Source organism: Jatropha curcas, unplaced genomic scaffold (genome assembly GCF_041381405.1).
Source record: "Jatropha curcas cultivar XTBG-Jc1 unplaced genomic scaffold, XTBG_Jcur_1.0 HiC_scaffold_119_pilon, whole genome shotgun sequence".
Classification (NCBI taxonomy): domain Eukaryota; kingdom Viridiplantae; phylum Streptophyta; class Magnoliopsida; order Malpighiales; family Euphorbiaceae; genus Jatropha; species Jatropha curcas.
In genome coordinates this window covers 39346-51907 of record NW_028322365.1, presented here as the reverse complement: position 1 = coordinate 51907, position 12562 = coordinate 39346, and the positions used below count along the sequence as shown (strand labels likewise).

General features: G+C 36.4%; 1 protein-coding gene and 3 long non-coding RNA genes across 5 annotated transcripts; 2 read left to right on the top strand and 2 right to left on the bottom strand.

The window, feature by feature from the left end:
* Positions 1-1532: 1532 nt before the first annotated feature.
* Positions 1533-3347, top strand: LOC149492107 (uncharacterized). Of its 2 annotated transcripts, none has more exons than XR_016319139.1 (3): positions 1533-1778; positions 2245-2327; positions 3157-3347. It is a non-coding gene; the product is annotated as an uncharacterized LOC149492107 (long non-coding RNA). The 2 variants fall into 2 exon arrangements; XR_016319138.1 differs by having other exon boundaries at positions 3154-3347.
* Positions 3348-5134: 1787 nt separating this feature from the next.
* LOC149492106 (agmatine coumaroyltransferase-2-like) lies at positions 5135-6737 on the top strand. The gene has a single exon (XM_089716881.1). It carries the CDS (start codon positions 5170-5172, stop codon positions 6484-6486), a length of 1317 nt encoding a protein of 438 aa, XP_089573007.1. The 5' UTR covers positions 5135-5169; the 3' UTR covers positions 6487-6737.
* A 2293-nt stretch (positions 6738-9030) lies between these two features.
* Positions 9031-9466, bottom strand: LOC149492105 (uncharacterized). Its single transcript, XR_016319136.1, has 3 exons — positions 9386-9466; positions 9262-9304; positions 9031-9151 (listed from the first exon to the last, which is right to left on the bottom strand). It is a non-coding gene; the product is annotated as an uncharacterized LOC149492105 (long non-coding RNA).
* A 2280-nt stretch (positions 9467-11746) lies between these two features.
* On the bottom strand, positions 11747-12261 carry LOC149492104 (uncharacterized). Its single transcript, XR_016319137.1, has 3 exons — positions 12097-12261; positions 11978-12020; positions 11747-11867 (listed from the first exon to the last, which is right to left on the bottom strand). It is a non-coding gene; the product is annotated as an uncharacterized LOC149492104 (long non-coding RNA).
* Positions 12262-12562: the final 301 nt, after the last annotated feature.

The following is a 12562-nucleotide window of genomic DNA, read 5'->3' as shown; positions in this document are numbered from 1 at the left end:
TAGGTGATATTGGGGAGTAAGCTTTGCAAGAATTAGTCTGTCGTGATTTTGGGCTAGTCGGGAATGCTCAAGAGTCATTGCCCAATGGTAAGTCATCCATGTAATTTCCTGTATCAGCCTGTTCTGATTGAATTGTTCCTCACCATGAGTGATGTTGTTATATGTTTTCCATATGAGCCAAGTAATAATTCCTGGTAGCACACCCCTTATGATTTTGACAATGTCTTTCTCCCCTGCTTGTAGCCACCATAGCATGCATAGCTGGTGATAGTTATTAGCTGGTATTATCTGCAAGTCCAAAATATCAGCAAAGAAGAACCATATTGCTATAACTTTTGTACATGATAAAACATATGGTTATTGGTAGCTTCGTCTTTCTTGCAAAAAGGGCATTGGGTGGGTAGGTGGAACCCTATCTTCCGTAAATTGTCAGGCACAACTAGACTTCTGTGGAAAAGTTTCCATAAGAAAACCTTAATTTTTGGAACTTGTTTGAAACTCCATATAGCTTTGTCTATGAATGAGCCTGTGGTCTGTCCTTGACACCATGTATGAATCTGAGATAGAGAATGAGTTGTGTGTTTGGATCCTTAGGTACCTCTGCTATCTAATAAGATATATATATATAATATGGATATCTATATTAGATATATTAGATATCTGATATCTATATCTAATATATATATAAAGATATATATATCTATATATATATATATATTATATATATATATATATATATATATATATATATATATATATATTATACCCCGAATTTTTATTTTTAAAACTTTTGAATTTTTATTAAATTAAAAATCGTAAATTTTGGCTGCGTGGGCTGCAAATGTAATATGGTCTCAATTCGAGCCCAAATTATCGAATTGAGCCCAAGCCCAAAATAGATTATTTGGAAATTTTCGATTTGAGAACAATTAAAATTTTCAAGAAATAATATGAAACACCAGTGATTAATTTATTAATTATCTTAAGATCAAATATCATTACTAAAACAATCAAAATAAATCAATCTGGACCGGGGAATTAAATTGATTTTTGAAAATCACAAGAATAACCCGAAAACCAAGTGAAAAACCTACAAACCGAGCAAGAATCGAGCCAAATCATTGAATCAGACCAAACCGGTTCAAATTGAACCGGAATGATCTAGAAACCGACATACTTTCTTTCTTTTCTTTTCTTCTCTCCTTCTTCTTCTCCAGTCGTGCACCCCCTCCCTCATCCGTCTCCTTCTCGTTTCCGGCCACCATTCAGCGAGCAGGAGGGGCGATCGACTTCCCTGGAGTCGCTGACCCATTTTCCAGCCTTCTCTCACTTCGATCGGACCTCCAATAGCGTGAACATGGTCTCCTCTCCTTCTTAGCGACGCAGCAGCTCCTCGGGCGAGATCGGGCAATTTCGGCGACGTCAGTGCAAGGGATAGGCGTCGATCGAGTCACCTTCACCTTGTGAGTGTTTTTCCTCCGCTAATTCTGACTACAAAGCTTGAGTGGCAAAACCACCATTAACGCCCGACACCAAGCAACTGTCGGGCCCGATCCAGCCTATTAGAGGACCGATCTCACTAAATTAACACTAGAAATGGAATCCTTGGTGAATTTTGAGTCGAGTGGTGTGATTGTTGTGAATTTCTGGGCGGTTTGATGTTTCCGGCCACCTTGCACGGCATCAACGGTGGCGGTCCGGCGAGGACTCCGAGAGGCAGAATGATCTCCTTTTCGGGCGGATCACGAAAATCAAATCCGATTTTTGATCGGTACATTGTAAGGCCTAGTTGCTTATTTTTGGTATAAATTTCAAAACTTGAATTAATTAATTAATTGAATATAAGGTTAATTGAATTAGTAAAAATTGGAGATTATGAATTTAGATATAGATAAGTGAAGTATATGAACATCGATTATAGAATCGGACTTCAAGGTAGTTAATGGATAACAAAGATTTTCGTAATATCGTTAAGTATGATTAATTACATTAATTTTGATATAAACAAATAAATAAATAAACAAGAATAGTGAATTTATATATAGTTTAATAAATTATATATTTTAGTTATGAATAATATGATCAATATTTATCATTAATAATAATAATAAATCAAATAAAGAAACACTATAGATATACATTTTAGTTTGATAAGTTAATGAACCGACGGGTAACGAAAACAAATAATGAATGTAAACTGCTTCCCAAATTAGAATTCTTATTTAGAATTTTCTTATTATATAGATACTTATAAAGTGTCGGAATGGGAAGACAAAGACTGGAAGCGCACAATAAGAAAGGCAGTCCTTTTAAGGACAACAAGAACTGTGAGTAGTGTTAGATAATTCGCCTCATCCGACTGCATTCATGCATTCACGGCTAAATGTTATCATGCATTATTGCCATATTGTGATGCACTATTTGTTGATATTAAATATTGCTTGATTATCTGTGAATGTGATATTGTTGCGCCTTGTTTGTGTGGAATTGGGATGAAGTGGGTCACCATGGGTTTGTGAGACCGTTACCGTTATATGGATCCTAATTATGATTAGCCGGGTAAATGGGAGATCGGCGCCCCCATGTGCACCTACCGTTACCGTTACCGTTACCATTACCAGGTTGGCTTCTTTATTTAGGCGCACCTGATAATTTAGATCTGATCGCAGCTCGCAGGGTGGCCTCCTGTTTTGAGTGCCTGAGGATCTCTATTTGATGGAGACGACCAAGTTGCCTCCTGTTGGTATATATATATATATATATATATATATATATAAAGAGAAAAAGAAAAGAGAGAGATTGGCAAAATAATGAGAGGACCTGTCGTGTGAGGATTATACCGGCCAGCCAGAATGGGAGATTGGCTCCCTGGTGCACATGTGAGTGATGGGCCATGTGTGAGGACGGCTCATCGGGTTTAGGTGACTCCATTGACTAATTTCCACGTGATATGATTATATGAAGGTGATAATAATTGTGATTGCTGTTGTATTGCCATTTGTGTGAAACTGCATGATCAAATAACTAAACGGGTGAACACATAGAAACAATATATATATATGTTAGCATTTGTGTGATTGTGTGGGGTGAGAGGGTTATCTAATCCTACTCACTGAGTTTAGTACTCACCCCCCCTCCAATCTCCCCTGGTAGTAGATGGAAAGAAGAATCCTGGAGTCCAATCGAACGAACGAGATACGGGTCGATAGGAGTAATAATCATTGTATTGAATACGTAAATGCAAAGGTTAGTGAATTATGGAGTAGAGTTTCGCAATTGTATTCTAACTTGGTTGTAAATGAATAAATTGAGTATAGACATTTATTATATGAATTGTACTTTGGATATATTTGTGAAATAAATTATTGGGCCTGAATCCACAATTGTGAATAGAATGCGAGTTTTTAGATAATACAGGCTTACTACGGGTTTCGGGGGCTTTAAACCCACCCAGGTCCTAGTGCCGGTCCGGTCTATGGAAATGGTCGTGACAAAATATATGTATATATATATATATATTAGATATATCTAATATCTCAAAATTATTTTGATTTAAATCTAATATATCTAAATTTAAATGTAATATATCTAATATATCTTTTCAACTAATATATTTAAATCTAATATAGATTTAAATATATCTAATATTTTGATATATATATATAATATATATATATATTATATATATATATTATATATATATATATATAAAATCATGTGTATATTGATTAGATTTATTCATAAATATTAATTAATATTAATTAATTAAATTTTAGAAATTTCTAAGATATTTATTATTTTATTAGTCAAAGTTATTAATTTTTTAATATATCATATTAATTAAATCAATTAATTAAAGTGGATAATTATATTATTTTGATTATTTTAGATAAATCATGTTGATTAAATTAATTAATTGAAATGAATAATCATATTAATTAAAAATTTTTAGATAATCCATATTAATTAATTAAAATATCTAATCATTTTAATTTAATTTTTTTAGATAAATCAAATTTCAAATATTATATATTTAAATTAAAATATTTTAATTGGCGATGACTAAGAATATTATAGAATATATAAAATTTTACTAAAAATATTAAAAAAATTTCATTATTCCATATTCCCGTATTTATATATGTTATCGATTATAGATATAGCTAGCTTAACTAAACATAAGAATAACCAAATACAACAAACGATGGATGTGAAAATACTGAGTACAAACACCATAAACCAATTTTTGAAGGCAATGATATCCCTCCTCCAACCTCACGCTACATTCTTCTATCTATGTTCGATAAAGTTACATACAAAAATTTTGAGCCAATTTTTGATCATGACTAATATTTGTATCTAATATTAAAAATGAAAAATATATTGCAAATATCAAAATTTAATAAAAAAAGAGGAACGTTACTAAGGATTAATATTTGAATTCAAATAGAAATCATGTATATGAACTACAAGTGCAAAGCAAGTTCGTTAACTAAATGCATATATATTGGGTTTCCCTTAGATATATACCATTTATTAAGAAATCTAGTTTTACATATTAAAAGGAAAATTCTTATCTCTTCACCAAACCACAAATGGAAGTTTATAGTTACAACGTAATGAACCAATAAGTATGTCAAGATATCTTTCAAAAAAGAAAAAAATTTAAATATGGTATGTCAAGATATAGTTTTTTTTTTTTATGATTACTATTGCCATATATGGCATGTACGTTTTAAATTCATTCGTTGTATAAAACCACCTACTTTGGATTGACTCAAATTGGATTGCAAATGACAAAATTGACATTGCTTAATCTTGCATTATATAACCCAAATATCCAAATTAATGAGTTCAAATAATTTTTATCTAAAAAAGAAACCTTCTTTTGCTATAAGAATCTAGGTTTTACCCTTTAAAAAAAAAAATCTCGGTTTTAAGCATATCGGTAACATAGCTTTATAATTTTTTAAACACCACAATGTTTAGCATTTAGCTTTTATTATTATTTTTTTGACCCATGACCTAAAAATAACAAGTATATAGGTAATGGGCAATATGGGGAATGCCTTCAGTTTCATTTCCTATATATAGGGCCTCGCCTAATCCTTCTCCAAACAAATCTTCTTCTCTCTTACATACAGCTAGCTTAACTAAGCATTAATCACCATGGATGTGAAAATAATGAGTACAAAACCTGTTAAGCCAATTTTTGAAGGCAATGATATCCCTCCTTCAACCTCACAGTACATTCCTCTGAGTGTGTTTGATAAATTCACATACAACACCCACATGGCTGTCATTTTTGCTTATCGTCCACCTACACCATCAAATGCAACCTTTGAGCATGGCCTCCAAATCGTTTTATCAAAATATAGAGTGTTGGCAGGAAGATTTGGAGAAGACGAAAATGGTGACCCTGTTATTTTTCTTAATGACAAAGGAGTGAAGCTAGTTGAGGCATCTGTCGATGGCAATCTCGATCAGTTCATGCCATTACATTCATCTCCAGAATTACTTGGTCTTCACCCTACCACGAAAGGTGTAGAGGAGCTATTGCAAATTCAACTCACAAGGTTCAATTGTGGTTCATTAATTATTGGCTACACATCCCATCACAAGATAACTGATGCACAATCTGGTTGCAATTTTTTTGCCTGGGGAAAGGCTACTAGAGGACTTGATATAGATCCTCTTCCTATTCTTGATGGAACCTTTTTCGTTCCTAGAAATCCTCCGATTATCGAGTTCGAACACAGAGGATTTGAATTTGAAAGTAAGAAGCTGGTTAAGGCTTTTCACAACGATAATAATGACCTTGTAGATGACATTGTTATCCATAAAGTTCATTTCACAATGGATTTTCTTTCCAAGCTCAAAGCCAAAGTTTCAGAAAACAATAATAATCTCAAGCCCTATACTACTTTTGAGAGCTTGGTTGCTCATCTATGGAGAGTGATAACAAAGTCTCGAGGAGTCAATGGGTTTAAAACAACCCGTGTGAAAATTTCAATCAATGGTCGCAGACGAATGAATCCAAGAGTGCCTGATGAGTACTATGGCAATCTGGTGCTATGGGCATTTCCAAGTTCTAGGGTTAAAGACCTACTAGATGAGCCATTAGCTTATGCAGCCAAGCTCATTCATGACGCCATTGCAAATATAAACGATAACTATTTTAAGTCATTCATAGACTTCGCTAGCTGCAAGGAGATGATCAAAGAGGAAGAGCTAGTTTCAACTGCGGATATAGATAAATCTACTTTATACCCTGATTTGGAAGTTGATAGTTGGGTGAGGTTCCCATTTTATGAGCTTGATTTTGGAGGAGGAAGCCCTTATCTATTTATGCCTTCTTATTATCCACTTGAGGGAATGTTTTTTCTTCAACCTTCCTTCATTGGTGGTGGAAGCATAGATACATTTGTACCTCTTTTCCGGGACAACTTGGAAACCTTCAAAAAAATTGTCTATTCCATTGACTAGTTAATTAAGGTTGTGTATGCTACAAAAGGTTTTGTGGAAGTTTTTAGTGGACTTTTTTCTTTGAAGGGATTGTAATTCTCAAAATCTACAAATCACAAATTGAAGTTTAAAGCAAAAATGGTATATGTATCCTACTTATTACTTAGAGCATCTCCAATGCTAATGTGAATTGTGAGTGATTTGTCAAATAAAATAGAAGGTGTGAATGGTGATGTATTTGAATGTTTATTATAGAAATTGAATTTTTAAAATCTCTCTCTAATGTATTAGTTTTGAATTCTCTTCCATCTTCTTTTTACTGTTCTTTTCCAAGCCCACAAATTTTCACATTGCCTAGAGACTCTCTAAAAATATAGAAGGTATGGTAGACAATATTTTTTTATTTTTTGATACTCAGTTTGCCATATTAAATAGACATTAACGTTGAAAAGTATTTTTTAAAAAATCTTTCCATTTTTTTAAAAATCTTTTCATTTTTCTAATGTGGCAATTAATAAGAGTAATTCACGTTAGCATAGGAGATGCTCTTCCTTTATGTGTCTTCACATGTTGTTTAAGATTTTTGCATAATAATTAAAGAAATAACTAAACCATTTAAATCATAAAAAAATTTAATCAAATTAGTTTTATATTATCAGATTACTCTAATTTTAATAATTCTTTCTATTAGTTTACAATGAAAATTAAGATATACAGAAAAGAGAGAGCAATTTACAAAATGTGTGAAAAAAAGTTACCTAAATGGTGTGGTCTTGAAAATATCACTACAAAAAAAACGCCATTTTGCGACCGACCAATCGATCGCAAAATGGCAAATATCGGTCGCTAATTTGATTTAGCGACCGATTTGCGACCGACGATCGTCGATCGCAAAAATACTGGTCGCAAAATAATTTTGCGACCGATGAGACAATCGGTCGCAAATTAGATACCGATAAAATCGGTCGCAAAATTGAATAATCGGTCGCAATTTTTGGTCGTGGTTTAATTGGAAATTCAGTCGCAAATTTGGTCGCAGAATATCGGTCGCAATTTTTTTCAATCGGTCGCAAATCGGTCGCAAATTATAAATTCATAATTTTTACTTTGGTATCAAATCGATCGCAAATCGGTCGCAAAAATGGAAAAAAAAATTTAAAAAATAAAATATTATTTTGAAACCAAAATTTTTCTGCACCTGTGAAAGTTGACATAAATGCATATATATCACACAACCTATTCAAGAACAGTATAAAAATGTAACTTTTATTGTTCTGAACAAATTAAAATATGAAAATACAAATGAAAAAATAAAAATGTCCAAAATCAAATCTATATATGCTGCTGCTCATCTGCAGGATCCGATGTCAGATCTCCCGATGTCGGATCGCCGGGAGGAGTACCTGCTGGATGTGATGTAGCGCCAGGAGGTGTGACCAAGGTATCATTTGCAGCATCGGGATCAGGAGCCGATAGTGGCTGCTGCTGAGACGTCGAAACATGTCGGTCTGTAGCAGGCGCAAGATCAGAGGGAGAAGTACCAGCACGGTGCTCACCGGACAGCCGCATCACATGCGCTCTAAGCTCTGCAATCTGTCTCTGTTGATCAGCAAGCTGAGCCCGTATATCATCATCACAGTGCGAGTCACTGTGCTCCGGCTGTCGTGCTGCGCTGGCTGTAGAAGCATGAGCTGCTGAGCCAGTGTAAAACTGTGATGCCTGAGACCCGATGCCGTATACCTTCCTCTTCTTCTCGCCCCCTACAGCCTCGAGATAAAACGCTACCTCGTCAATTCTTGACTCAGCTTCGGATTCATCGATCTGAGAAGTAACAATATGCTCCCGAGCTGTAGTATAGTTCTCCTGAAAACAAAAAATTAATTAATCAATGCAATTGCAAGCTTTACTATATTCAACTTTATACATCTTCGCAATGATTAGAGGGTAAATGTAAATATTATTCATTGTTACTTACATTGACGCTCAGCGCACGTCTGTCGACAAAGGTATTACGATCGTGGTCCTTCGTGTGAGTGTATGTAAACACCTCCATCGGTGTGGGCTCACGACCTAATTCTTTAGCCAGTAATGAATTTTTATGCATGATATATTAATATATTAGTGTCCTTTCATTAAACATCAGTTTCTTGTAAAGGGACTAGTTCACTTACTAATAATCGAGCTGTCTCTATAGCAGATATAGATTCGCCTGTGTGTCGCGAAGGTCCTGCTCCATCACCCCAGTCTCACTGCGCCTGTTTTGTGCAAATATCTCCCACTTTCTCTTGAATGCAGGATCCTCCCAAACCTTTTGCCAGCTCTCCCATATCTCCTGAGACACGCACTGCTGCTTCTTACCGCTTCTTCTCATCCTATAGGTGAAGTCAGCGTATCGATCGGCGCATATCTTCTCCCAGGCTACTTTCAGCATAGCTGTAATGGCCTCGTCCCATATGAAATGTTTCTGCAAAAAATTAGATCACTTATAGCGTTTAAACACTAAGGATATATCTTGAATTGTAAACATTGAATGATGATATAACTTAAACCAAAGAGTACCTGGAACTCCTCCCAATAAAAGTCTCTCGCCTCTTGTGGTACGGCATCCCATGTGTATCCTTCTTTATGCAGCTGTAGCTTGATTATCTTCAAAATTTGCCTCGCTGCTCGAGAAGATGGATATATGCTGAAAAAAAAACAGAAGTGAAATATAATTACACGAAAGCATCACAGTTATGAATAAGTACAAAATATAATTACAAAATATGCCTGCAGAAAATTTGAATAAGTACTTACTGTCCCGCTACCAAACTGAGGGTGATACGTGGATCTGATGAAGCTTCAAAAGAAATGACAAATGTTATAAATTTTTAGATAATTAATATATAATTAAAATGACAGTTATGACATTTATGATTACCTTGCACAGTAGGTGACTGTGCAGCTGGTGGAGTCTGTACTGGTCCAGAAGAGGAAGGAGCAGAAGAGGAAGGAGCAAAAGGCTGTGATGGTGGCAGTACTGGACGCTGAGCAGAGGATGAAGCCCCAGACGTACCTGAAGAAGGATGTGATGGCGGCAGTACTGGTCGCTGAGCAGATGACGAAGCCCTAGACGTACCTGACGAAGGACGAGGGATCGACCCTCCTCGTCCATGGGCATTGCGTCCAGGGCCATGACCTCCACGCGAACCACTGCCGGACGCGTCAGAATCAAATGGTCTGCCTCTAGCCATCTGTACTGCAGATATCAGAACCTAGATAAAATGAATTATACAATTATATGAATTGTAGAACATGTGGTAAATATGAGTAAAGAAAGTTAATACCATTGAAATTCTTCATTAATAATATTAATTACATATACATTTATCAATTTGTAACAGTAAAATTACTCTAAGTTTTAAGTGTCTTGAATATCATCTGCTTCCTCCTCCTCTTCATCAGCTTCCTCTTCTTCATATTCGTCTTCTGAGGAACCCATGATGATTTGATCTTCTTCCTCTTCATCATCTGATGGTTCTATTTCAACATAAGATCAGCTTTCATCATCCAATCTATCTCACTACAAAAAAAACGCCATTTTGCGACCGACAAATCGGTCGCAAAATGGCAAAAATCGGTCGCTATTTATACTTTGCGACCGATTTGCGACCGACAAACGTCGGTCGCAAAATCACTGGTCGCAAATGTTAATTGCGACCGATGAGAAAATCGGTCGCAAATTAGAGACCGATAAGTCGGTCGCAAAATTGAAAAAGCGGTCGCAAATTTTGGTCGTGGTTTAATTGGAAATTCAGTCGCAACTTTGGTCGCAGAATATCGGTCGCAATTATAAATTCAAAAAATTTTTTTTTGGTATCAAATCGGTCGCAAATCGGTCGCAAAAATGAAAAAGGGAATAAAAAAATTAAATATTATTTGAAACCAAAATTTTTCTACACCTGTGAAAGTTGACATAAATGCATATATACACACGCAATTCAAGAATAGTATAAAAATGTAATTTTTATTGTTCTGAACAAATTAAAAATGAAAATACAAATGAAAAAAAAAAGGTCGGAAATCAAATCTATATATGCTGCTGCTCATCTGCAGGATCCGATGTCGGACCGCCGGGAGGAGTACCTGCTGGATGTGATGTAGCGCCAGGAGGGGTGAGCAAGGTATCGCCTGCAGCATCGGGATCAGGAGCCGATAGTGGTGCTGCTGAGACGTCGAAACATGTCGGTCTGTAGCAGGCGCAGGATCAGAGGAAGAAGTACCAGCACGGTCCTCCCGGACAGCCGCAGCATGCGCTCTAAGCTCTGCAATCTGTCTCTGCTGATCAGCAAGCTGAGCCCGTATATCATCATCATAGTGTGAGCCAGTGTGCTCCGGCTGCGGTGCTGCGCTGGCTGTAGAAGCGTGAGCTGCTGAGCCAGTGTAAAACTGTGATGCCTGAGACCCGATGCCGTATACCTTCCTCTTCTTCTCGCCCCCTACAGCCTCGAGATAAAGCGCTACCTCGTCAATTCTTGACTCAGCTTCGGATTCATCGGTCTGAGAAGTAACAATACGCTCCCGAGCTGTAGTATAGTTCTCCTGAAAATAAAAAATTAATTAATCAATGCAATTGCAAGCTTTATTATATTGAACTTTGTACATCTTCGCAATGATTAGAGGGTAAATGTAAATATTATTCATTGTTACTTACATTGACGCTCAGCGCACGTCTGTCGACAAAGGTATTACGATCGTGGTCCTTCGTGTGAGTGTATGTAAACACCTCCATCGGTGTGGGCTCACGACCTAATTCTTTAGCCTGTAATAAATTTTTATTCATGATATATTAATATATATAATGTACTTTCATTAAACATCAGTGTATTGTAAATGGACTAGGTCACTTACTAATAATCGAGCTGTCTCTATAGCAGATATAGATCCGCCTGTGTGTCGCGAAGGTCCTGCTCCATCACCGCCAGTCTCACTGCGCCTGTTTTGTGCAAATATCTCCCGCTTTCTCTTGAATGCAGGATCCTCCCAAGCCTTTTGCCAGCTCTCCCATATCTCCTGAGACACGCACTGCTGCTTCTTACCGCTTTTTCTCATCCTATACGTGAAGTCAGCGTATCGATCGGCGCATATCTTCTCCCAGGCTACTTTCAACATAGCTGTAATGGCCTCGTCCCATATGAAATGTTTCTGCAAAAAAATGAAATATAGCGTTTAAACACTAAGGATTTATCTTGAATTGTAAACATTGAATGATGATATAACTTAAACCAAAGAGTACCTGGAACTCCTCCCAATAAAAGTCTCTCGCCTCTTGTGGTACGGCATCCCATGTGTATCCTTCTTTATGCAGCTGTAGCTTGATTATCTTCAAAATTTGCCTCGCTGCTCGAGAAGATGGATATATGCTGAAAAAAAAAAACAGAAGTGAAATATAATTACACGAAAGCATCACAGATGAACAAGTACAAAATATAATTACAAAATATGCCTACAGAAAATCTGAATAAGTACTTACTGTCCCGCTACCAAACTGAGGGTGATACGTGGATCTGATGAAGCTGCAAAAATGACAAATGTTATATTTCTAGATAATTAATATATAATTAAAATGACAGTTATGACATTTATGATTACCTTGCACAGTGGGTGACTGTGCAGCTGCTGGAGTCTGTAATGGTCCAGAAACGGGGGTAGAAGAGGAAGGAGCAGAAGAGGAAGGAGCAGAAGGCTGTGATGGCGGCAGTACTGGACGCTGAGCAGAGGATGAAGCCCCAGACGTACCTGAAGAAGGATGTGATGGCGGCAGTACCGGTCGCTGAGCAGATGACGAAGCCCCAGACGTACCTGACGAAGGACGAGGGATCGACCCTACTCGTCCACGGGCACTGCGTCCAGGTACACGACCTCCACGCGAACCACTGCCGGACGCGTCAGAATCAAACGCTCTGCCTCTAGCCATCTGTACTGCAGATATCAGAACCTAGATAAAATGAATTTATACAATTATATGAATTGTAGAACATGTGGTAAATACGAGTAAACAAAGTGAATACCATTGAAATTCTTCATTAATAATATTAATTGCATATACATTTATCAA